The sequence below is a fragment of the Drosophila willistoni genome (genome assembly GCF_018902025.1).
Source record: "Drosophila willistoni isolate 14030-0811.24 chromosome 2R unlocalized genomic scaffold, UCI_dwil_1.1 Seg167, whole genome shotgun sequence".
Classification (NCBI taxonomy): domain Eukaryota; kingdom Metazoa; phylum Arthropoda; class Insecta; order Diptera; family Drosophilidae; genus Drosophila; species Drosophila willistoni.
Genome location: NW_025814050.1, coordinates 18,139,827 through 18,164,320, shown reverse-complemented (window position 1 = coordinate 18,164,320; position 24,494 = coordinate 18,139,827). Strand labels below are relative to the sequence as shown.

The 24,494-nt window shown below is 37.7% G+C and overlaps 5 protein-coding genes across 5 annotated transcripts; 1 reads left to right on the top strand and 4 right to left on the bottom strand.

Annotated features, from left to right (window-relative positions):
* Positions 1-1,764: 1,764 nt before the first annotated feature.
* On the bottom strand, positions 1,765-11,467 carry LOC6642318 (beta-1,3-glucosyltransferase). Its single transcript, XM_047010653.1, has 7 exons — positions 10,976-11,467; positions 9,444-9,580; positions 8,907-9,327; positions 8,417-8,549; positions 7,920-8,079; positions 5,338-5,877; positions 1,765-2,122 (listed from the first exon to the last, which is right to left on the bottom strand). The coding sequence occupies exons 1-6, from the start codon at positions 11,360-11,362 to the stop codon at positions 5,349-5,351; spliced, it is 1,767 nt and encodes a 588-aa protein (XP_046866609.1). The 5' UTR covers positions 11,363-11,467; the 3' UTR covers positions 1,765-2,122; positions 5,338-5,348.
* Positions 11,468-11,821: 354 nt separating this feature from the next.
* LOC6642317 (myotubularin-related protein 2) lies at positions 11,822-14,024 on the bottom strand. Its single transcript, XM_002065308.4, has 2 exons — positions 12,350-14,024; positions 11,822-12,286 (listed from the first exon to the last, which is right to left on the bottom strand). Exons 1-2 carry the CDS (start codon positions 13,884-13,886, stop codon positions 11,961-11,963), a joined length of 1,863 nt encoding a protein of 620 aa, XP_002065344.1. The 5' UTR covers positions 13,887-14,024; the 3' UTR covers positions 11,822-11,960.
* A 997-nt stretch (positions 14,025-15,021) lies between these two features.
* LOC6642316 (metallo-beta-lactamase domain-containing protein 1) lies at positions 15,022-15,824 on the bottom strand. The gene has a single exon (XM_002065307.3). The coding sequence runs from the start codon at positions 15,803-15,805 to the stop codon at positions 15,128-15,130; it is 678 nt and encodes a 225-aa protein (XP_002065343.1). The 5' UTR covers positions 15,806-15,824; the 3' UTR covers positions 15,022-15,127.
* A 111-nt stretch (positions 15,825-15,935) lies between these two features.
* On the top strand, positions 15,936-18,979 carry LOC6642315. The gene is made up of 5 exons (XM_002065306.3): positions 15,936-17,722; positions 17,787-18,066; positions 18,132-18,406; positions 18,477-18,672; positions 18,734-18,979. The coding sequence occupies exons 1-5, from the start codon at positions 16,051-16,053 to the stop codon at positions 18,939-18,941; spliced, it is 2,631 nt and encodes an 876-aa protein (XP_002065342.1). The 5' UTR covers positions 15,936-16,050; the 3' UTR covers positions 18,942-18,979.
* Positions 18,980-19,132: 153 nt separating this feature from the next.
* Positions 19,133-23,468, bottom strand: LOC6642314 (phosphoribosylformylglycinamidine synthase). The gene is made up of 3 exons (XM_002065305.4): positions 22,373-23,468; positions 20,031-22,313; positions 19,133-19,968 (listed from the first exon to the last, which is right to left on the bottom strand). Exons 1-3 carry the CDS (start codon positions 23,466-23,468, stop codon positions 19,277-19,279), a joined length of 4,071 nt encoding a protein of 1,356 aa, XP_002065341.1. The 3' UTR covers positions 19,133-19,276.
* Between the last annotated feature and the right edge of the window lie 1,026 nt (positions 23,469-24,494).

Here is a 24,494-nt window from a genome sequence, read left to right as displayed (position 1 = left end):
TAGTTTGCTTTGCATTTGCCCTCATACTCTCAAGTCGCATGCAAAATTCAAACAAAAAACTAAAACAATTGGCAAAAATTTGTATCTAGGGAACTGGACGCCCAAACATCATGATACACACACACACACACACACAAAAGTCAAACAAGTCATGCCAAGTCACAAGCTGCTGGTTCACAAATCTCCAAGGATTTTAATGCTCTAGCCACGTTTGTGTGAGGAAATCTTTTTAAACAATTTCATCTCTTCATCTTTCTGCTTCATTTTGTTCTTTGGCTTATGGCTTAAGGGGGCGGTAACTTAAATTTTCTTATGGTTTAACTTTTGATGTTTTTGGACTAAGATTAACAGCACAAGAGATGATGATGCGCACCACCCTCCTCCCCCAACCATGACAAACATTTGGACCTTTCAACTGACGTGACATTGTTCAGTATAATCTACTTTCAAGTAGCCACAAGCAACACCCATGTCCATGTCCATGTAATCTTCTACTACTCGAGTCTCTTCATGTGTTTGGTGTGTGCTTGGGTGTTGGTGTCTGTCCTGGCCAAAGGACAAACTGTAATTTTATGCAAAAGAAAATGCTGCTTGGCAAAGCTTATTTCTCCATGATAATCTGAACAATTTTTGACATTTTCTCCCAAAAATTTTCTTTTTCTTTTCTTTTTTTTTTTTTACAAACAAGACACATAAAAAACTTTGAGTTATAAAACTACAAAAAGAAACAGAAGGAAAACACGAAAGTCAACAGTTTTAAAGTTAATGTGATTCTTGTTAATTATAGTTTTATAATGCTATAAAATCGATTAACATTTTGGGCTAATAAAATTTATGTTTATCTACTTTTACTTTCTACAAAATGCCAATCAAATAAACTATAAATGTTCATTAAAGTTTTTGGTATAAATTCATACAACATATATAAAATTTTTCACAGTTTGTGTTCTCATCATGAAGCTGACAGTTGTCTTTTGTATTTTTGGTAAGTTGCAAAAACTTAATTATTTGAAACATGTGTGAAAAATAGGTGAATTGATAAATATTGTGAGAAATTGCATTTGCCTCATTTAAAGTAAGAAGAAATTTTATTGCATACTTGTAGGGTTTGCCTTATGACAAAAATTGCTTGGCAAGTTAAGTTTCTGTAAAATTTGTTATAAATATTTCTAAGAACGCAAAACCTTATTGTGTCTGCATTTAAAAGTTCTTGATCTTGTTTACATAAGTTGAAATTGATTTTTAGCAAGAATTTTATATTAGTTTATATTTATCTTTATATTCCTTGGTTAGCTTTAGTTTTAAAAACTTTGCGTTCTTCTCGCAGCTATAGCTAAATATCTGATAATTTCAAATAGTGTATTGCAAAGTCTATACCATTTATATAATACATTCTTGAAAATATTTTCTGCAGTATTTACCTTGATGCCACTCTCCTCGATTTTTGCCTGGAGTGAAACTGATCCCATGACATTTTTGCTTTCACGTCTTTATAAAAATCAAAAGCAAAAGAATTTATCTAAAATACAGCTACTACCTCAAAGCGTAAACTTTGTCGGACCGCGTCAGGCAACTCAAGGATCAAAAGATGAAGCAGAGCAGGATAACTACGATGATGACTATGCTGATGAGGAGTATGAATACGACGGCGACGAGAATGATGACAACTATGCAGACTCATATGAATGGCCCTAAAGACACACACACACACACACACACACACCCACACAGACACATACATAGATGCATAAGAATTTTATTCAGTAGTCATACAATTTGTATCATTTATTTAACTCTGCAAGCTGTTAATTAAATTTCAGAATTTTTTTTGTCGTTTTGGCTTTACCTCCATTTAAATTCAACTTGTCGCAGTGTCGTCTCACCATGCGGTTGGCGCTTTGGCTTGGTTCATTCATTGAAAAATCCGCAACTAATTAGGACACGACACGAAGCAGGCAGCAGAGCGAGGCAATGTCGAGGCACACGTAGTCGAAGAAGAGTCCGTGCTTGGCTTTTGGGTTGGGCCTGGCATGAAAGAGATAAGCTTTGTTCCAGCATTGAGAGGAGGAAGACCTGCTACTGCTGCCAGGATGTATGTAGTAAGTAGAAGCTGATTCTGAGCCTTATTCCAGACAGGCAGCAGAGCAAATAAACATCCAGACAGACACATGAACAAATTAACAGCATTAATTTGATTGCAAATATATATATATTTTAAGTGAAAGCTTTAAGGGTGGACCATAAAATAATAATAATAATCAAGAGGTAATGATATCCAATTCGTTTTAGAAATAGAGTTAAAAAAGTATAAAGTTTGTCCCTTTGAATTAAAGTATTTGTTTTTAGCTATAATATATAGATATCCCAAAAATGTAAAATGTAAAATAGGTACTAAATAAAAAACTAAAAGCCTTTAATATGCTTTCTTTTGGATAACCTTCACTTGAATTTCAATCAGTTTGACACTCTGAGGTTCATTATCTATCATTAACATTCCTAAGCATTTTCAATCTGAATTTCTTGTGACTCCTTCTGCTTCTGACTGCTTCTTCTTTTTTTGGCACCTGACACTTACTTAAACCTCATTAAATGTAAATTTTTTGAAACGAATCGTCGATGTTGTTGGTCGTTGGTCTGAATCAACGAATGTTTCTCATTCTGAGGGCATCAACAGTTTACGCTTGAGTGGATTTTTCAAGTGGTTAGCCAGCCAGAATGAAGGAAGGACAAACCACCCATCCAAACCACCCACCTCACATTGATTCAGTTTAGCTAGAATCTAGACTTCCAAACAAGTGAATCCATTGAAATTGCTTCTAACTTCTGCACTTTTGCACCATTTGTATATAATTTAGTATGTGCATCTATTATTTAAATACTAATCAATAGTTTTCGCAAGGTGTCCTGTCCAGGACCTCCAAACTTCATTTGCTCCATTTACTTCCAAATAGGTGAAAACAATGTGTCAGTTCTATCTAATGGGCGGGGGAAAGAGGGGCGGAACGAAACGTTGACAATTGAAATTGTTTTGTGGTTTTGTTGGTCGTGTCTTTAAATTATTGATTGAGTTTTCGTAACTTTTGTATGGTGTTTGTTGCCATTTATTGAAAAGCCATATACAAAATTAATTTATGCAATTAATCAAAGAAAAGTGAAAATAATACCTAAAATCACTTAAATGGTATTCAATTATTCAGTTGAATTGCAAATAAGATCAAGACATTATTTCTACCATGTAATGAAGTTCTTAAAGCATTTACAAAATTACACATTCTAACCTAATTTTCAATAGTAATTTAAAAAAAAATTGAGGATTTTCGTAAAAGTTTTCTTATACAAACGTAAATGTGCAAAAGTTTATGTTTATTTTCTTAGCTTTTAGTAAGTTGGTTTAGTAATTCTTTTACCTTAAGTTAGAATTTCTCTAGAAAAACAATTTTCTTTTGAATCTCTTACAAATTTTATAGGGCAGTAAAAATCAAAATGATAAAAAAAAACAACATAATATATGATAATAAATTTAACAACAAACCGGTCTAAGTTTTAAAAGGCCCAAAAGAATTTGTTACAACGACTTAGAGGAACTGACAAAGGAATTTATGCAAGGCGGCACAAACCTTGCAAAAAGCAAGAAAGAGTAATTTAAATTTGAAACCAGTTTTTAAATCAATTTTAAAGCCTTTTCAAAAATAATCATAAAAATATCCTAACCGCGGATTTTTTTTAGATACCATTATTGATACACGTAAATAAAAAATGATTTATTTGATTGAAGGATTGTGTTAAAATCTTATAAAACTATCTGTCTCTTCCAATTTATAGAAGTTTTCCAGCTTTTGGTATATTGGTACGAAACATTGTATTTAAGTTTCATAATGTCAATCTGATAACTACATAAGTATAATATATAGATTTTGATCAAAAACTTAAAATACATTTGTTATACGTTTAAATGAAAGGCAACTAGCTATATTTTTGTTTAGCTGCTCAGAATTGCAAAATAGAAGATATAACTACAGTAGAATCCGGTTATAATGACTCCGCTTATAACGTCCGTCGGGTTATAGCGACTAAAGTTCGAATAGTGATTGGTTGGTCCAATACAAACTTATATAGAGAGTAGAGAGTTTGTACGTCTTCCGGATATAACGACGAAATTCGTCGGTCCTTTGAGCTTCGTTATAACTGGATTCTACTGTATTCTCAAGATCTTTCTTTCGTAAGAGAGGCAGATAGTGAGCGATGGAGACATATACAGACATAGAGATGGATTGCTTTTGTGTTGTTTGGCTCCCTAATTTTCCCTTCGTTTTATTATTTGCCAAAAAACTATTTCGATTTTTACCCATGAAAAAGACAGAATAGATTGCCATTAAAATTTACCCCCTACTACATATTCTTTAAAACTATAAATTGGCAAAACAATTTATAAAAGTATTTACCACACTTTTCGTTTATTTCTAGCTTTGGATGCGGATCAAGATAAGTGATCCAGGGGCTCCGGACTCCCACAGAGACTTAAAACTTCAGACTTCTTTACAGTCTTTTATACTAAATCGTATACATGACAAATTTATATACATAGTTTCTTCTTTATTATAGATTATAAATCGATATTGCACGATCCCCAATGTCAAAAGCTTTAACTCACTATTAATAGCATAGTTTTGTATAATTTTCTTAAGCATTTTTCAATTTTCAATCCTTTGAAATTTTGTTTTTAGATTCATCATTGCCTAACTTTCTTCTTATTCTTATTGACACATGATTACATGAGTCCCAACAGACAGTAAGAATTTCCTTGTAAATTTGGAAATTGTAATTTTACTTTTCATTTTACATTCTTCACTTTTATTTGGGGTAATTGTAATTTCACTTTTAAGTACTTAATTAATAAGAAATCCCTTGGAAACACCTTAAGATATATGTTGTTTGTATGTATGTGCCTACTGCTTTTCTAATGTAAATTGAAATACTTTCAGTTAACCGCATTCTCAGCATGTTCTCTAATTAAACAGACAGGAGGACCAGACCACAACTCAGAGTCGGCTCTACGGGCAGAGAGAAGTGCTTCAATTTCAATCCTAACGCGACACCTGACAAAAAGTTTGGTGTGTTTTTATTCTCATTCTTATTTTGAAAACAGTTGGAAAATGAAAATCTGTGTGCTTGGCAGTTGCTTGATGTAGATTGGATTTGGTTGGCAAACGAGTTTGCTGCGGCGGCGGCGACAACTGTCATTTGGGTTTTGGGGTGGAAAGCAAACCCCAAAAAATAAACGCACAGAAAAATAGGTTCTTGAAATGAAATTTGTTGCCTTTTTAATTAGCCACTCACCTGGTTAAGGACTAAAGATCCAAATGTTTGCCATTGGCAGCCATCATTATTGGTAACTGCAGCGGGTCACGAAAATGTTCCGAAGTTGCTTGTTGCCCATGGTCGTTATTGTTGTTGTTCTTGTGATCCAATTGGGCATGGTGTAGACTTTCATTACCCCCCGATCCACCCAACCATCTTTTATATGTTTGCTCTGGTTGGGTATTCGAGAATTTGTGAAAAGAAAGGGCCAAATTTTGTTGCAGCAATTCTCGAGCATAGTCCTGGGGCCTGGCCTGATGCAGACCATTGGCAGGAATGGCCCACACGCCCAGAGCCTGGAGACAATAGCCAAGTATCATGTCATCTGGGGCATTCGCCGTCGGGCAACTACAACGCTCCACAATGAGCCTGACTAGCGGCAGGCTGAACACAATGCCAGCTCCACCTGTATGATAGTTGAACCCATCCGGGGCATATAAACGATAGCCATAGCGTTCGCCCACATATATGTTCTCCGTGTGATTGTAGCAGCTCAGCAGGGCGCCCAGTCGCGGCACACTGAGGGGGGTAATCGAAAATCGAAAAGGAGAGAGAAATTACCAATGCAGGATGAGTGCGATTTATCAATAAAAAATATTTTTAATTGAATGCCCTGTCATGCGTTTAAGCCGGAACAATGAACCAACAAAAAAAAAAACAAGAATAAATCTACAAGTTTTGTAAGGAGATACTGCTAAACCGACTTGCCAGTATACCCTTCATTTTTAAAGACTTTTCATTACTTTATTTAAATAGAAGTGTATTTAAGCAAGGGTTTACAAACTTCGAATTGAACAAAGTTATTTCGAGTCTCTCTCTTTTAATATTTCGCAAAATCATTGACCAAATACCACGTAGAAGTTAAATTTTGAAAAATTATATGATAGGTTTTTTGTATTACTGCCAAGTCTATAATGCAAGTTAAAAAGCAGGAACGAAAATAATATTTAAAAAATTTGACAAAGACATCATCAATCATTTTTATCTGAGATTTTAAGGAAGAGAGGTTTTTTCAATTTTAAAAACTTATTTTTGGGTTTAATGAAAAACTAAAGTATAATCAAAAACCGCCTGATAACCACGATAATATCCTTATATTAGGACTTTTATATAATACAAGCAACTAAAGGCGACTAAAACGATTTCAAATCAAGATAAATAAGAATATGTGTATATGATTGAGTTCACTAGAGCTCAAACCATCCGGTTATAAAATAGTTAGACAGATCGCAAATAAAACAAGACTTAAACAACAAACAAATAAAAATTTTTGCGATTTTCATTCGATTGGGTTTTTTTTATTTTACCGAAAATATACAAATTAAAGCCAAATCAGGAATAGTCTCATTGTTTAAACATATATGACAAAATTTGATATATGTATTTATGTATATTTGATATGTGATTTTGTGTTATATTTTCGGTTTTAATTGGCAGGAAAAGAAAAATGTTTAGAAAATAAAAAGGGTAAAAATGTTGATTAAACTTCAAACAAAACTCTCTCACACAGAGCAGACAAGTAGAATACTTCGCATGACAATGTAAAAACCTTAAGTTGACTTTTTTTCTTTTCAACGAATTTTGTATTGTCCTAAAATAGAACCAATTTTTAATGTTTGAATAATATAAAGGAAAACTCAGACTAGACTAAAATTGAAAGCGAATTAGATTGAATCAGACTGGTTGCTTACGATTTTTCCTATTAAACTAGACCCGATGACCAAATTTAAATATAAAAGCATCAATTTTAGTTATAAATTCATAATTCTATTTTAAATTCGGAATTCTATTTTATGGGGAAGGCTTTCTCCCTTTCAAAGGGCATAGTAAAGTACAGGTAGATAGTGAATTGAATCTAATAGTTCTTTTACTTTTAGGAATTCTTTCAATTTGAGATAATATTTTGAAAAATATTTGTTTCTAATAATTCCTTTGATTTAATTTCATTTGATTTAAAGAACAAGCTTTAATTGGGTTTTTTAAAGTTCTATTTATAATGTATTAAAACAATTAGGTCAATTAAACAACTCGCTCTTATTTAAATGTTGCATTTTATAAATTTTACAGGAATTTCCTTTAATTTTAAATGAAGAAGATTTGAATTTTGCCTATTCTCTTGCCCCATTTACCAAAATTTGACAACATTACAAAATCACAGGTTATTTGTTTTAATATTTGTTTTTCTATTACATATAGAAATAATATAGAACTTTACCTTCAGGCCTACTAGCTATAGCTAGTAAGAAGATTGGCTGTAATTTACAATCACTGCCCAATCACATTATAAATAAATAATATATAAACACAACATATTGTTGATATTTTGGCATTCAAATCAACAGAAAGGATTCTAAGTAAAATGATATCCCAACTCACCGGATATTAAAAACTTTTGTTCTATTTATTGGTTTAATTTTACGAAGTCGAATAAAAATAAAGGGCAAATAAATTGGCCACATTGATAAACATTTATGTATGTATGTATATATATAAGTTAATATGTAATATTCAATTTGACTTTTTCAGGTATTTTATTTTCAAAATCCGTAATGGACACTCACCTCAACAAGGTATCATCGTCGACAAGCATCAGCCAGCGTACAGACATGTTCATTTGTTCGTTGATATCCTTGAGGGATAATTGTAAAATTGCCAGTGTTTTGGAACAATGTCCAGTCGGTACATTGGGTATCCCAGTGCTGATTGTCGGTATGCCGGAGTCTGTTGTGGTTTTAGTTCCATAGAATGGGGCGAATGAAGAGAGAGAGAGATGGGATGGAAGGAATCACAAAGTCAAATCAATGAATATTCAATATGTTGGACTACACGATGAAGGCAATTGGAGAATGACAATGGGTTGGGTTCGGATATGTTTTGTTTGTCCTGTCACTCCGCCTCATCGTGTTTTTGTTAATGCGCTACGCACACACACACACACACAAACACACATTCGCCCATTAATTTCTCTCCCACTTCTTCTCCACAATTTGCTTTAATTGGCCTCATTGTCATCATCATCATCATCAACATCATCATCATCATCTTTAGTCTTACTCACCTGCCATATCACTATAGTATCTACGGTTCATGGCATCGATAGCCCAGGTGCGTTCGATGATTGGTATACGCTCCTTATGGAATTTTGCACAAGTTTTGATTGCAAAATAGATATGCGAGCCTGTTGTGTGCACCTATGTATGGGTATGTATGTATGTATGTATGAGTTGTGGCAAGATGGTTAGTGGTTAGAGTATGAGGTTGAGGCAATTGGTAACAGAAAATCTAGTTGAAGTTGATTGAGAATTTATGGCAATAGGTTTCAAATGCTAATTGCTTGGGGTAGATATATGTATGTATATCCCCTTTACCCATTCCATTGGGGACTTTAAATTTTCAACAAACACTAGGGATATCACTTTAAAAACTAAAATTTAGTTATGGTCCTTTGATCTAATTATCATTTTGTCAAGAAATCTTTGAAACCTTTTGCCACATAGACTTAAATAGCTTCATCATATTTAATACCAAAATTTGAAGTGAATACGTACACAATTTTTTGAATTCCCGGTAGTCACAGTCACAGGCGACGCCGTCGACAGCGGTGGCGGCATAGTCAATGCGATGTCTGGTTTTGCATGCATCGCACAACCCATATCCATATTGTCCTTTATCCTTCTCTTTGTACGTTCTGGCGACATCTCTTGGGATGCCAGCGATGCCTTTGTCGCTGCGGGACAAATGTAGGTAGCACTTTTCAAAATTATTTTTCGCTTCAATATGTCGCCTGCCAGATGCTGATGTTGCACCTTGATGTAAGAATCATTATCATCATCATCAACATCATTTTCGTAGTCGCCATCAGGTGTAAAATTATCGAAAATGAAACGAGCCAACTCGTGTGAGGCATCAATGCTGAATTCACTGTGCCTGCTAACATTTTGTGCATTGAGAGCAACAAGTTCAGCCAGACTGTAAATATTGTATGCAAAAATGTATGTTTCATTATGAGTTATGACCTGGCCGTCTGTAAATTTTCCTTCCTCATGGCAAACTGATGGTCTTCTTGAACATGAATGTTGACTTACCTGCGGAGCAGGTGACCTGTAAAAACTAAGCCTGCACTGAGCATGGGATATGGAAACCATGTTGGATTCTTGTAGTATGCAAAATGATGCACAATGGTCGCCTCCGAATCGTACAAGGCGTGGCCATAATAAGACAACTGAAAATTTCGAGCATACAGAAATTTACGTTAATTATGACAATCAAATAGTAAACTTAAAGAAAGTCAGAGTTTTTAGACTTCTGAACTAGAAAGTTCCCCAATGTATTTACATTTGAATACTTTTTTGTAACTAAGGCTTCAAAATTTGTTTTTTTGCATGTTGTTTTAATTAATGAACTTATAATAAAAACGTTTTTTTCTTTTAGTAAAATAAATCCAAGGTGTTTCCAATGTGAGATGCAATAAATGTAAATACAATTTATAAAGCTCAAACGTTTTGTAGAACGAGTTTGAAATTAAAATTCATCAATTTTTTAAATAAAAAGAAAAGTTTTGAGTTAATTTAAAATAATGATGTAAAAATGCACTTCATTTTGCTGAAATTCTTACTTTTTTAGATAAATGTGAATCATTAAGGAAATTTAAGACTCACTGTTAACAATTTTAACAAACAAAATTTAAAGTTCTTTCTAAGGTTTTGTATGGAAATGAAAAACATCACTTTTCGATCAAAAAAAAGTTAAGATATAAACTTTCTTAAACGGTCAAAAATTGAAATAATTATAGAACTGCAAAGATGAAGAGATTGAATTGAGATTACGACTTCAAAATACAAAATTACATAGTAACAAAGTTGCAAAGATTGGAAACTTTTAAGAATATTTAAAGTTGTTTTTTCAGAATATTTAAGAATACACCAAGAAATGCCTAAATAAGAGCTCTCGTTTTTTTTAGTCCCGCCTAAAAATGTAAAAAAAAACTTAACAATTTTAATAACTTACATTGCAATTTTAAATTGATACTCAAAGCATTAAACAAAAAAATTTACTTTTGAAAATCGATCAAAAACTGAATTAGCTACGAGCTTGCAAAGTTCTGGGATTTTGATAATTTTTAATAAATTTTCATAGTTCAGTTTTTGGTCAATTCTGCCTAGTTTTCCAGGGCTGTGGCTGTATTTTGACCAATTTCTAATCGATTTCAAGAAGTGTTTAATAACAATTTAACAAATTTTTAAACTTCAGCCTGATAAAAAAAATAAAAGTTTTTTACAGTAATTGACAGAAGTTTATTCATGACTTTGAAATGCGAAATAAAAGATTGTTTTTAAAAAAGAAAGTTACAACATTTGTTTTTAGAATCGTACGAAAATTGGCATAGTTACAGATTTGTTGAAATTTTTTAAAATTTGTTAGTTTTTCTGCATACGTTCCAAATTAACGCGTTTATCGCGGTCAAGAATATATAGAATTATTTCAGTATATACTGCAATTCAAAAAAGTAGCTACATTTTTTCACTAATTTCTAAAATTTGAAGAAACATATAAACTAACGACTTTTTGGAAATGGAAATGGATTTTCGGGATTTGTATTTAACTTAATTTTACTTACTTCTTGGGCATTCTGGCGTTGTAGTTGCTCGAGCAATCCTTGCAATGAGGACACGTGCGTATTGTGCTGACACCAAATAATCCATTCGGTGTCCGCATTTAGTAAACGTGTCTGGGTTCGCAAATTAGGCAATGAGTACAGTAATGTCCAATAATTGAATAGTTCATGCATTATATGAACTTTGATGACATAATCTCCGGGGACGCCACCACTGGCCAGTTCCATGTGTTGCTGCTGTGTCCGCAAACTCTTAGCCAATGCGAAACAATTCTCATGAACATGGTGGGGATGTGGGGGACAAGTAATCATGATAAGGACTTCGCTACCATAGCTTAAACTTAGAGACAGCCACAGGACACTTAATAAATAATAAGGTTTTGAATACATTGTAATAAATTTGATAAAATTGATTATGAAAAATGTTTCTACATATTTTTTGAAGGCGTTATTTTTCGAGATTCTTAACCAAGCCGACACCAAAACACACGTCCGTCTTTATGAAGACACGAATACGTACTGAGGGCAACTGTGATTTCAATTTTGGCGCAAAAGGCTAGTTGACTTTACCAAATTCTTAATGGGTGGTAAATTTGTTGGGTGGTCTAGACGGTTTTTCCTATGCGTAACCTAAATGCGCAAGCGCTGGCCAGGCGGCAAGTTTTATGAATGAAATTTGATGAAAACAAAATGCAACAAGTTGGAAAATTCTTTCAATGAATTCATCGAAATAAAATAAGTTGCTTAAAATCGAAGAAAATTTCATGATATATACTCTCCTTATTAAAATAAAATACATTAAAACTTTCGTTTATATTAATAATTTGAATTAGTTTAATATTTTGATTGTTAATGGTTGTTTTTTTTTTCTTTACTTATTGCGAATACATTTGGAATAGCTTTCCTAGGTCATATCATATAGATAAACACACACACAAACATTACATAAATATATAATTAGAACTGTAGGATAGATAATAGAAAATACTTAATGCATGGGCGAAGCCAGTCGCGTCGTTGTTTGCATATTATTGCTACGATTATTTGACTTCAATCGCAATTCATTGACATGTTTAAATAATTGATCCTGTTTCGAGAGCAATTCCCTGGTACGTTGGCAACCATGTTGAAGGGCACACAGACCAGGATTCCAACGGCAATAGAGACCCTTCCACAAGCGAACAGCACGAACACTGGCAATGGGACGCAAAACCAATTCAGCACCATGCGTAAAAGAGGGAAACAAAGGATTTAAATACTGATCCAACGAGGAATTGATGTGTGTCCACAATGAAGTAGTTTTGTGCTTGAGATCTGCAAAACAAACAAAAAAAATGTTTTACAAAAGAGCGTAAGGAAGAGGAAATTTGTCCTTACCTTCTGCCACCCGTTCCGCTTCGGTATTGCAAAGGAAAGTGCCAAATCTACACGAATACAAATGATCCACAATGGTGATAAGGAAATGCTCATTGAATTCGAAAGCATTACTAAATTGCTGGCTAACTTGCCACACACTATCGATGAATTGCAGAAAGACTGGCGAACGATCGGCATCCGAATGTTTGTTATCACCGTGTCCAATGCGTTGCTGGAATTTGTGGCCAAAGGATAGCCATTCCTTTTCAATTAGTACTTCAAAACCGCGTACTGTACGATAATGCGGATCCAGCAATAGCATCGAAAGGGCTGTCAATTGAGCGGTACGATCCCAGCCATCAGAACAATGAACCACCACTGAAGTGCTCATGGTCTCCACTTTATCCACAATGCGCACAGCACCAGCCAATACGCAACGGATGTGCTTTAGCCACAAGGTGCTATCAATGGCCGTTTGCCATTTCGAATCATCGGTGGTGGGATAACAGGCTTCCTTCACCTTTCTCAGACTCTCACGCATTACATGAATATTATGAATATCGAGAAAATTGATTTCCACATTCTTATAGGCATCCTCAGACTCATAGCCGCCGCCTTTGGCTTTGTTGGCTATGGCATTGGCACTGGGTCGCGCATCCATAATGGTTAGTTTATCGGATTGAGCATTTGCCTCCATAATGTAACTCAGATAGGTCTCATCATCGGCATTCCGCTTGCCACTGACACCCACCAAGGGTTGTGAACATCGAGTAATGGTGGCCTGTGTGCGAGGATTCATCCAGGACAAAACAGGCAAACGGCAACGCGAACGAAATTGAGCTACCCTTCGTAGAAAATCATCAGAGGCCGCCTTTGGCACGGCCCACACAGCCGGATAGCTATCGCAAATGCCGTAGGACTCGTTTAGTTTCGTTGCCCTCCACATGTCGTTGGGTACACCAAGGCGACGCAATTCAGCTAGCGGTTCATATACTGCCCATCCATCCCAGCCGCCGGCGGCCGTGGCTCCAGCTGCCCCAGTGGCCCTAGCCGCCGCATGAGCAAATGCAAACAATCGCCCACTGTAGGACAAAGGAAAAGCATTCGCTTGCAACTTCTCGAAGACTGTGCGACGGGAGTGATTCTGTTGTTTGTGGGCAAAGCGTAAATTTCGCATGTCCTTGCAGAAAATCTCGATGCCGTAAGAGTTTTCGCCTCGCGATGTAGCTCCTCCGATCTTCTCTACCCTGGCTATGACTCCCAGTGGCACATCGACGACAACCGGAAGCTCCTGATCTCGCAATGGCAACGAACGAAAATACAAACGATAATTGGTTATAGTCAGAGCTCCAAAGACAGGTCCACGATATGGACAAACATAGGTCACATCGTTCTTCTGGTCCTGATCCTCTTCACCGTCCAGGTAGGCAAAGGGCGTGTCTCGCAGAACACCATTCTCAATGCCTCCGCCTGAACTGGACTTGGAGCTGCTGTCCAGAGAGTTGCTGCTGGCTGTTTTTGATGCCAATTTATCGGCCAGACTCAATGATGGATCCATTGTAGCTAATGGAGGTAATAATAACTGATTTGCCTTTGTTTGTTTGGCTTTCTTAAAGCTCTAAACGTTGTTTTTTTTTTTGCTTAACAATTTTTTGTTAAAAAGCAATCAGCAATTCGGGGATGGCAACTCATGTGAATAAATTAAATACCAAAATTTAGTGTGACCAAAAAAAGTTCGAAAATAAATTCAGTTTTATGTTTGAATTCAAATATTTGAGTGTAATTTTGATTAGGCAAGGCTATTTTAAAATTAGTGACTAAATATTTATTATGTGGGGAAATGATAACATCCATTTAATTCACATATTCATTACTTTTTAAAGAAAACATTTATAGAGCTTTACATTCTTTTGAAAGTACTTTAAAAATAAACTTTTATGGTTTATAGCAAGGGTGGGCACGAAAATTTAACTTGGGAGCCAGAGCATCAGCAGCAGAGGCTGGGCAGAGAAAAAGGTCATTTTTTGGTCTCGACGCACACAAAAATTTGTGTGTCTCGAGTTTTATGACGGGTCATAAACGACCTTTTTTGGGTCGAGCGAGCGATCGTCGTCGAACTTGTAGGCAGAGGGACGGACAAGTACCGAATTTTGCGGGGAGGGGGAAAAGGGTCGAGATCTCGAGCTCGCAACTTTTAGGCAGAGGGACGGACAAGTACCGAATTTTGCGGGGAGGGGGAAAAGGGTCGAGATCTCGAGCTCGCAACTTTTAGGCAGAGGGACGGACAAGTACCGAATTTTGCGGGGAGGGGGAAAAGGGTCGAGATCTCGAGCTCGCAACTTTTAGGCAGAGGGAGTGAGGGACAAGTAAAAAATAAGGGTTGTTTTGATGAGTGCTCGAGATCGCGACATTTTTCCCCCTCCCCGTAAAATTCGGGACTTGTCCGTCCCTCTGCCCACAAGTTGCAAGCTCGAGATCGCGACCTTTTTCCCCCTCCCCGTAAAATTCGGGACTTGTCCGTCTCTCTGCCTAAAAGTTGCGAGCTCGAGATCTCGACCCTTTTCCCCCTCCCCGCAAAATTCGGTACTTGTCCGTCCCTCTGCCAACAAGTTCGACGACGATCGCTCGCTCGACCCAAAAAAGGTCGTTTATGACCCGTCATAAAACTCGAGCACACAATTTTTTGTGTGCGTCGAGACCAAAAAATAACCTTTTTCTCTGCCCAGCCTCTGCCGGTAAAGAGCCACGGGAGCCAAAAGAGCCACTACGTGCCCATCCTTGGTTTATAGTAAATAGCTGCTATTCCTTCTTCATATCCTCTTTCAATTTGTCTCGAATACGGTCATCTACGGCAAATATAGGACCATGTCCAGGTACTATATAATCACATAGTTCGGCAATTCTACTACGCTGCACTCGCTGCTGTTTCTCATCTTCGCTACCAGCATCCAACCAAATGTTTTGGTCCTCCACATCCTCGACTCGTTCAAAGAGATCACCAGTTATCCCAATCTTTCTTTCAGTTTCTGTATTGTCTACGATAACAGAGACACAACTCAATGTGTGGCCAGGAGTACGTTGAACAACTACCTCGCCATTTTTGTCCAACTTAAGTTCCTCATCTGGATTGCCGCTACCAAAGTGATCCATGTAAAGATCACGATATGATGCACAGGCTCCAACTAAATGAAGGCCAGCCGCTTGAAACAAATAATTGCATCCAATGTGATCGGAATGTCCATGAGTGCAGACAACAATGTGAATATCATTCACTTCCAAGCCTTCCTTTGCCAGCAAAGATTTCAAGTGCTCTCCATCCCACGAGGTCATTGTGTCCACTATGACGTTGGTGCCATCTCTGCAACGAATAAGCGTGCAAGTGCAATTGGCTCTCATGGCGTTAGGATTTTCGGCATCTTCGCGGGAATAACCACTCTGTAGAACGATTACTTTATTTACGGAGTGTATTGTTGTCATTTCGCTAATAATGAAATAATCTTAGTGCAGTCAATTTAGCTTTTTTTGGAGTTCACTATAAACCGCACAACACCAAAGCCGTTACAAAAACTAAAAGGTTGGCAGTCCGCTATCGGTCAGCTGTGTTCACCAATGTTGATAGTAAACAGCTGATGGTCAAATTTATTCACGTTCTTAACTTAAAATACGCAATTTTTTTAGCGTATTATTCAACAATTCTCTAAATAAAACCATTACTAGTTGCTATGTATCTGAGTTACTTAAGTCGTGGACAATGGAAATGCTTGCAATATTTACTACAAATACATCGACTACAGCTAATGCGAAGACATGTCCATCTGGGAGCGGGAAGACAAACACAACAAAAAGAAAATCTGCCGGCCGCTTTTCTGCCCAGACGCTTCTATCAAGAACAGAAGGCTAATGAAGATTCATTATTGCAACGTCTTCAACATGACTCGGTGATAATAGAACTACCTCAATTGATCAATGGATTACCCAATCTCTGGGTGCAATATCAGAATATGGATGAGACCAATAAACTAGATCTAAGGACAAAAGTTGTAAGAAATATTCTGCCCTTCTTGGACAAGGATGATCTTATTAACCATATGACTGTGGATGACTTAAGCTGCTGTTATTTGTACTTACGAAAAATTCATATACCCAACAGTAATTTAACTGTGGAGAGGATCCTTACGCAAGGATTGCGCCTAATAGAGGATAGTGTTCATGGAAATCTTATACCTCTGACATCTCTCTCACGTTTTGCTGTTGGAATTAATTTGGAGCGTGATTTTTTCACACCTTTGGTGTGTCGAAATTTTATGCCTCATTTGGATCGGCACATACATCAATGCCAGACTGAAGAACAAGTCCGATTATTGGCCACATGTCTATTCCAATTACATCCGTTAATTGATCAGGATTCATTGCAAACGTATAAGGAAAAAGTTCAAAAACTAATACAAGACAAAACCTTGAGTGAATTTACACCAAAAGCATTAATTAAAGTGTTGCATATGCTGAATTTGCCGGTTTGGTCACAACAACATACTCCCCTGAGAAGAAAAATTATGCTCACATTGATTCCATGCCTTGGAGAGCTGGAAGCAAATGATTTGAAAAGCGTTTGCCGCACCTTTCTCCATCATCAAGAACCCGCTGAATTGGTAGGACCACTTAAGGCGGCTACGGAAAAGATTCTAAAAGATGAACTTACTCCCGATAATCTCTCATGTGCCGTGCCTTTCGCTATGCCCCAACAAAGAGATAATTACTTAATGCAATTCAAAACATTACTTTACTCCAATGACTCCTGGTCTCTGCCCAATACAAGCGGATTCCTATTCACTATTCTAAGAGCCTTAAAAATCTCCGATTTGCAGCAATGTAACACCTATTGGTCGCTGGTCATTAAAGAATTGGACTCATCGTTGGAGGAGCAAACCCATTTAAGATTTCTCCGGCATTGTCAACGTTATATGAATTTTAATAATAATCTCGGTGGGACCTATCGCCATCATGATGTGGAACGCAAGCTAAGTCGCATGTGCATGGAAGTCATTGATGGTGGTGATATAGCTGGTAGATTACCATCAAAATTCGCCCGTATGGCCTCATTCGTGCTGGCCTACGGTCAGACGCCATTCGCTTGGAAAAAGTTTCCCAACATATTGTTGAGCAAAATGCTAACAATGGCTCAACAATTTGATATACAGGATTGCTTTCTGCTTAGTCGTGGCATGCAAATAGCCTGTGAATTGCGTTTCCGTCACAATGTGCCTCCATTAATGACCATGCAGTTGACCACAATGGATAGTATTCTAATTGGTTGTGCCGAAAGGCATCTCGAGGAACCGACACTGAAAGCCAGTGACCTCAGTGTCATTGTGCGAACTCTGAGTCATCGCAAGAGTGAGTATTGTTGACTTCATTGAACTTTCTTATTAATCCTTATACATTTGTATATGCCTTTTAGCCTTGAAAAACACACAGGTCTACAATGAAGCACTTGCTCTCTATAAAACCCTCAATTGTAATGATCTCAGTTCTCGTGTGGTTCGAGATATGGCATATAATTTTAATGCCTCACACTTTTTTGTACCCGAAATGTTGGACTCTATGTTTGATTATATTGCCCAGCAGCATCAACATATTACCGGCGATACGGTGGAAAAGGTGCTCACCTGTTCCTACAATCTGGGCTACACACCAAACTCACTGGAAGCATTGGAAAGAGCAGGAAATATTTTGTTAAGGTAAAGTCGTAAATTATCCTTGCTAAGTCAAAAGTATTCTTATTAGTTTTTCTTTTTCTCTGTAGGGACTTTGATCATATGAGTGGCCTTAGTCTAATCCAAGCTAGCCTGGCTTTATGTTTTTACAAAACCATACCCGAACAATTGATCAATCAAGTTTTCTGCGTTAAATTCATACAAAGAATTGAGGATGAGATACAAATATGTTATTCCAAGGCGACATATCCGGAACGTGTACTTAATCAGGTTATGCAATTAAATCGTACAGTTTGCTTGGATATGCCAGAGGCGAATGTTCCCTGGTTTCAGCAAAATTATATAGAAGCTCAGCTTAGTAAAAGTAAAAGTCTATATTAATACTTTTTATTACTTACATACAAATTAATTGTTGTTTTTCGTACATTTCTTAGAACCAGTACAAACGTCCATATTTGGCAGAGAAGTACAACAACTGCTACAGGATGTCCTGAAGGATGATAAATATTTTCGCTGTAATCACACAACACCTTATGGCTATCAAATTGATTTTGTAATACACTTTGATAAGGACAAGAAACTCTTACCAGCCACTCCCGTAGAGTCAACTATGTTGGATCGTATAACCAAGTAAGAAGGGAATATATAATATGGATTAGCAAATCAATAAATTCTCTAAATTTTCTTATAGAGTTGCCATTTTGTTGCTTAAATTGGACTCATTTTGTGAAAATGATTTAACTGCCTTACGTGGTCCAGAATCTTTAAAGATCAAACATCTGGAAATGATGGGCTATAAGGTGCTACATATTAACGAACATGACTGGAATTCAAAATATATGAAGGCTCGAGGAGCCAAGACTAATTATTTAAAATGTTTGTTACAAATTTCCCATTAGAATTGTGTTAGAATTAAGCTTAAATTGTACAAAAGTAATTTATAATTTGTTAAAATGAATAAGTTTTATACAATAAAGTTAGTTAATTGATTAAATGAAATGATAACTAATGTAAGTTATGTTGATTAATCCTAGTAGTATATCGATGATAGATTTATAGTAAAATCATAAATATTACTCAGGAAATGGAATTTTGTTATTGAATACATTTAATGTACTTGTTTTTATTTTTTTTAATAAATTCTTGTATATACTTTGTATAAAAATGTAGATTCGTATAAATCAGATAAAAGTGATATATGTAATCGTATACTTCAGTTTTGGATTTGCTAAAACTATTTCTCGTTTTGGACACACCAATTGTAGGCATTGTTGAACATCATTTGCCATGGACTTTCTGTTTGGGTTACTGGAACTTCGAAATTAGGTGGCACGTAAGGCCATTGATACATGGCACTGCAACGTTCGGGATGTGGCATAAGGGCCAAATGTCGACCATCGGACGAGCAGAGACCAGCAATGCCCCGTGGACTGCCATTGGGATTAAGAGGATAACGTTCGGTAGGTTCTCCCACATCATCCACATATTGTAAGGTGATCAATTGATCAGCATTCAATTGATTAATAAGTTTCTCCTCGTCACGGAAAGCAAACCGGCCTTCGCCGTGAGCAACCCAACAGCCGAGTATTAGTTTATGCATGTTTTTCAACATTATCGAACGGTTTGGAGGAATTCGCACAGTTGACCAGCGGCATTCGAAACGTTGTGAACGATTATGAAGCAGCGCCACATCGGGATTTGATCCATTTGTGGGACCGACAAAACGAATCAAAGTCATCAATTGAGCGCCATTGCAAATGCCCAAAGAGAAGACATCTGGAGACTTTTTAAAAGCTTCGAATTGTTGCTGAAGCTTGGTATTGTGCAGTATATTGGCTGCCCAACCCTTGGCAGAACCCAAAGTGTCTGCATAACTGAAGCCGCCGGGGAAAATCAATCCACGGTACTGCGACAAATTAGTGAGTCCTGAAATACAAATGAATAATTTAAAGATTGGTTTACATTTTAATTTGTATATTGATGCTTACCTTCCAACAGATCCGACATAGTCACATCGTGAACTTCAAAATTGGCTCTCAAAAGACTTGCCATCATCTCGCGTTCACTATTGACACCCTCCTCACGGAGAACTGCTACCCGAATTGTCTGTGATGTGCGAGCTAATATAAGCTCGGACTGGAGATTGAGAGGACCCTTGTATTGGGGAGTTTGACGATAGTCCAGACTGTTGAATTCATCTTGTGCACACTCGAAATTCATTTGAAGTTTTTCCAACTCGTAGCTAGTGCGTTCCCATTGCTTATAGAGAACGCGTAATGTTTTATCCATCAGTGTAGACGTAGAGTTCTTTTTCACTAGGAATCGGGAATCCAGACCACTTCCGGTAGTCTCACCCAGGTAGTAGTTGGGCACGCCGGCCTCCTGATAAATGGAGCGTACTTGCTTCAGATCTGTTTCAAGTACTTCCACTACCCAGCCACATTCCTCAGCAAAGAGCAGGGCCAATTCAGGACGTCCAATTTTAACGGCTGCGGCATCATAGTTGACAAATTTGGTTAAAGGCTCGGTTAAATCAACGTTTAGACCAGCCAAACCACCAATAGCCATCTCCAACAGACATGTCAATAAACCACCATCGCTAACATCATGTCCTGCAAGCAATAGTCCTTTGCCCAGCAGGGTTTGTGTAACAGCAAACGCCTGGCCCAATAGATCACTTCTGGCCAAATTCGGAGTTTCTTTGCCTTGCTGGGCATAGGCCTGGGCCAGGGCAGAACCACCCAAACGTAATCGATCCTCCATGATGATCCATAGCAGAGAAGTTTTCTTACCCATTGCAGGACCCTTTAGATCAGGAGTTACACGCACTTTAACATCCGGACATGGGGCATAGGTGGATATGACCAATGTTCCGGGAGACTTAATAGTCTCCCCATCGACTTTGGCAGCCATGGACAGAGAATCCTTGCCACCATCAATGGCTATGTGAAGTTCTTGAAGGATATTGCATAGCTCTTGGCAGGCATCAAACATTTTGGCTCCTTCACCGGGTAATTTGGCTGCCCACATCCAATTTCCAGAGCACTTGACATCGGCCAATTCGCTGATTTTGACAAAAACTAAATTACTCAGAGCCTCAGCCACACACATTCTGGCCATGGCGGCGGGATCAAGTAAACCCTTCAGGGGCTGGCTACCAATCGATGTGGCTATTCCTGCTTGGCTAAAGTGGGAGACTGTAGTGAGGGCGTAGTCCGCCAGTGGTGCCTGTAGAGGTCCCACACATTGTTGTTGCGCCACCAATCCAGTGACACATCGATCCACTTTGTTGGTGAGGAAACGTTTACTGCCCACAGCCACCAAACTTAATACCCTTTCGAAAGCCTCGTGCAATTGCAGATCCTCGGGCAACTCTAGATCCTTCAATGTTATCTTTTCCCGATTCAATTCATATTTTCGCTTGGGCATATCACCCAGAACATGTTGCAATTCCAAGTCAAACGGATTTGGTCCCGGATACTTGGTGGTAAGAGCTGTTTCCACTTGGCCAGGCGCCTCTTGCTCCACCAAAGTGACACGTCCATCTCCTGTTACAATGCCCACAAAACTAATCGGACATCTTTCACGCCTGCATATCCTCTCCAGCAGCTCACGATGCTCTGGCTTGCAGAGAATGGCATTATTCTCCTGATATTCTGCACCCCAAAGTTCCAGAGCCGTAATCGTGGGATCACCCAAATTGAATTCCTTGGAGAAAATGATAGCTCCAGCAAAACCTGGTTCCACCAGCTCTTTCAGCACATTTCCATTACCTCCAGCTCCCTGATCGTGTATGGCCAAGATGGGATTACGATCGCCAAGCTCCAAGCAAGCACGAACCACACGATTTAGCTTATTTTCCATTTCCGCGTCACCACGTTGCACCGCATTAAAGTCCAATTCGGCGTCACCAGAACCTTGGACTTCCACCGAACTGGCCGCTCCGCCTCCGACGCCAATCCTATAGACAGGTCCACCAATCTTGGCCAGCAATTGACCACGCTGCGGCGTCAATTTCTCACGCATTGAGGCAGGCATGATTCCAAGTCCACCACTAAACATAATTGGTTTCACATACTCATCTCGAGCCTGGTTGGAGGAGGAATCAACATTTGGCAGGCCATAGGATAAGGCAAAACCAGTGATAACTGGCTCACCAAATTTGTTTCCATAATCAGAGGCACCATTACTGGCCTCGATGAGAATTTGCAGAGGTGAGGCAAAGGAACTGGGATACTTATAGCCAACGTGCTCGTAAGGTTGCTGATAACCTAAGGATAATACAGAAATTAATCAAAAATCAATTGACGAATGGAGATTTTGCACTCACCTGGTATGTGGAGAGCACCCACACAATACCCAGCAGTTCCTGCTATTGGTATACCACCACGACCAACCCCCTGAACATCTCGTAGTCTTCCACCCGTTCCTGTGGTCGCACCACTAAATGGAGCCACAGCCGTGGGCATGTTATGCGTCTCGGCGGTGAATATCAAATCTGATTGTACACGTTGTAGACCAACAGATCCTGGCAAGGCCACCATATTCGGCTGCAGTGCATCGTGCTGGAAGCCACGTATAGCACTACTATTATCACTAAATTTAATGGTATTATTGGGATTCGTATGGTTCTGTGTGTCCATTATCATGCGTATCAAGGATTTTGGTTGCTCCTGTCCATCGATGATCATGCGACCACGGAAGAACCAATGCCTAGAATGCTCACTATTACTCTGGGCGCAATCGAAGAGCTCCACAGTTGTGGGATTACGTTTCAGAGTTTCACTGAACAACTTGTAATAGTAATCCAAATCAAAGTCATTGAAAGCCAACCCAAGTTCCTGATTAATGCGTTCCAAAGCTTGGATACCCTCTTCCAGAAGAGGAACAAAATGCCAAGGTGCCTGCTGCGTGGGCAATTGCTCATCGAAACTCTCCTTTGGCGTATTCTCACTTGAGTAAACGCACTGGGTCATACGATCACTCAGGAGAGAGACAAACTTCGAAGGATCCCTGGTTTCACTTTCTATATAGAATGTTATCAAATAGCGGGTTGAAGTCTCCATGCGGCGTACTTCCGTATACCCGAGATTATGGAAAATATTCACACAATTCGTCGAATAAGGCGTTGAGAAATTGAAACGTGGTCCAATCTCAATAAGAAGTTCTCGATCCGAACTTTCCGATGCATTGAGATTTGGTTGCTTGGTCAAATCTTTGCCACTATCCATGGGTTGCTTAACCAGCCAAATGAGTAATTGCTCCAAAGGCAGCGTATGCTTCTCCTCCTTACTATACTCCAGATGATAGCAACGTTCCATTTGCAATGAAGCCACATATTTATCTTCTGCCTGGAGTCGCCTCAGCACTCTCTTCTGTTCGGCTTCATCGTAGGCCTTTACATCGTAGTAACGTAGAATGGCCATTCTCGTTTTGGAGCTACAAATAAAATCGACACAAGGTTTCCTATATATGTATGTAAAAGTAATCTATAAGTTAAACTTAGACTTTTATTTTTTATTATTCTTCTTTCTTGTAATACAAGCTTTTGCTTTGCCTGGCCTGAAGAGACTGAATCTCTGGATCGATCGTTGCCGTTGACAACCAGGCCAATGCCTACGATGTCTAAGCTGTCTACCCTGGGGGGTTATCATCTGACGACACCTCCGCATCATCACATCTATAGCTTCCAGATCAGGTTACAGCCCACAACCAATTGCAATCCGAATGGCAATCCGTTGCTGAATTAAAGTCGTTGCACTGTCGTCACAACTTGTTTTTGTTTCAACTGATAAGCGCATAACGAAAACATATTTTTCACAATTTTTACATTCTATATACATTTCTATGTACTCTTTTTTCACATTTAAAGCCAAACAATCAGCAATAATTTATATTAACTAACCCAAATTGAAACACAATAACAATTAAGCTGCGCGCACGTGTGTTCAAAAATGAGAGCCAGAGAGCAAGTGAGGGAGGCCGAAATCTCAAGCCAAGCAAATTAAGTTGGCAGCTCCTCTAACGGTTCAAAATAATTAACCCTGTAGGTTAAATCTGGGTAAAGAAAATTTTTTAAATTTTTAGTGACCTCTATTATTTTAGTCCCATACACATATAGACCAAATCTTTAGTTTTTTAGTTGCTATAATTTGCAAAGTTTTTTTTTATAAAAGACGAACCAGAATAAAACTATATATAATAGGAAAATATTTATTTCTTATTTTGAAAGATATGTTTAAAAAATTTGAATTTTTAAACTTAAAATATAGAAACCTTGCTTTTCTTTTTTAGTTTCTACGTTATTAATATTAATACAATGTAATAACCCCGAATGAGGACTTAAAATAACATTTAATATTATTATTACATATTGTTTGTGAATAATATTATAAAGTTCAAAAAGGGATCAAGTGGTTTCGCTGAAAAAAAGAAAATATACATATGCCAAT

Excerpts from the sequence above, each read along its gene's own strand:
- LOC6642316 (XM_002065307.3), bottom strand. The coding sequence starts at position 15,805 with ATGACAACAATACACTCCGTAAATAAAGTAATCGTTCTACAGAGTGGT.
- LOC6642315 (XM_002065306.3), top strand. The coding sequence starts at position 16,051 with ATGTATCTGAGTTACTTAAGTCGTGGACAATGGAAATGCTTGCAATAT. Across the intron at positions 17,723-17,786 it reads AACTCTGAGTCATCGCAAGA|CCTTGAAAAACACACAGGTC; the intron begins GTGAGTATTGTT and ends TATGCCTTTTAG. Across the intron at positions 18,673-18,733 it reads ATGTTGGATCGTATAACCAA|AGTTGCCATTTTGTTGCTTA; the intron begins GTAAGAAGGGAA and ends ATTTTCTTATAG.
- LOC6642314 (XM_002065305.4), bottom strand. The coding sequence starts at position 23,468 with ATGGCCATTCTACGTTACTACGATGTAAAGGCCTACGATGAAGCCGAA. Across the intron at positions 22,314-22,372 it reads GGGTGCTCTCCACATACCAG|GTTATCAGCAACCTTACGAG; the intron begins GTGAGTGCAAAA and ends TATTATCCTTAG. Across the intron at positions 19,969-20,030 it reads TATGTCGGATCTGTTGGAAG|GACTCACTAATTTGTCGCAG; the intron begins GTAAGCATCAAT and ends TTTGTATTTCAG.
- LOC6642317 (XM_002065308.4), bottom strand. The coding sequence starts at position 13,886 with ATGGATCCATCATTGAGTCTGGCCGATAAATTGGCATCAAAAACAGCC. Across the intron at positions 12,287-12,349 it reads AGCGGAACGGGTGGCAGAAG|ATCTCAAGCACAAAACTACT; the intron begins GTAAGGACAAAT and ends TTTGTTTTGCAG.
- LOC6642318 (XM_047010653.1), bottom strand. The coding sequence starts at position 11,362 with ATGTATTCAAAACCTTATTATTTATTAAGTGTCCTGTGGCTGTCTCTA. Across the intron at positions 9,581-10,975 it reads AACGCCAGAATGCCCAAGAA|TTGTCTTATTATGGCCACGC; the intron begins GTAAGTAAAATT and ends CGAAATTTTCAG. Across the intron at positions 5,878-7,919 it reads GACGATGATACCTTGTTGAG|TGTGCCGCGACTGGGCGCCC; the intron begins GTGAGTGTCCAT and ends TACCCCCCTCAG.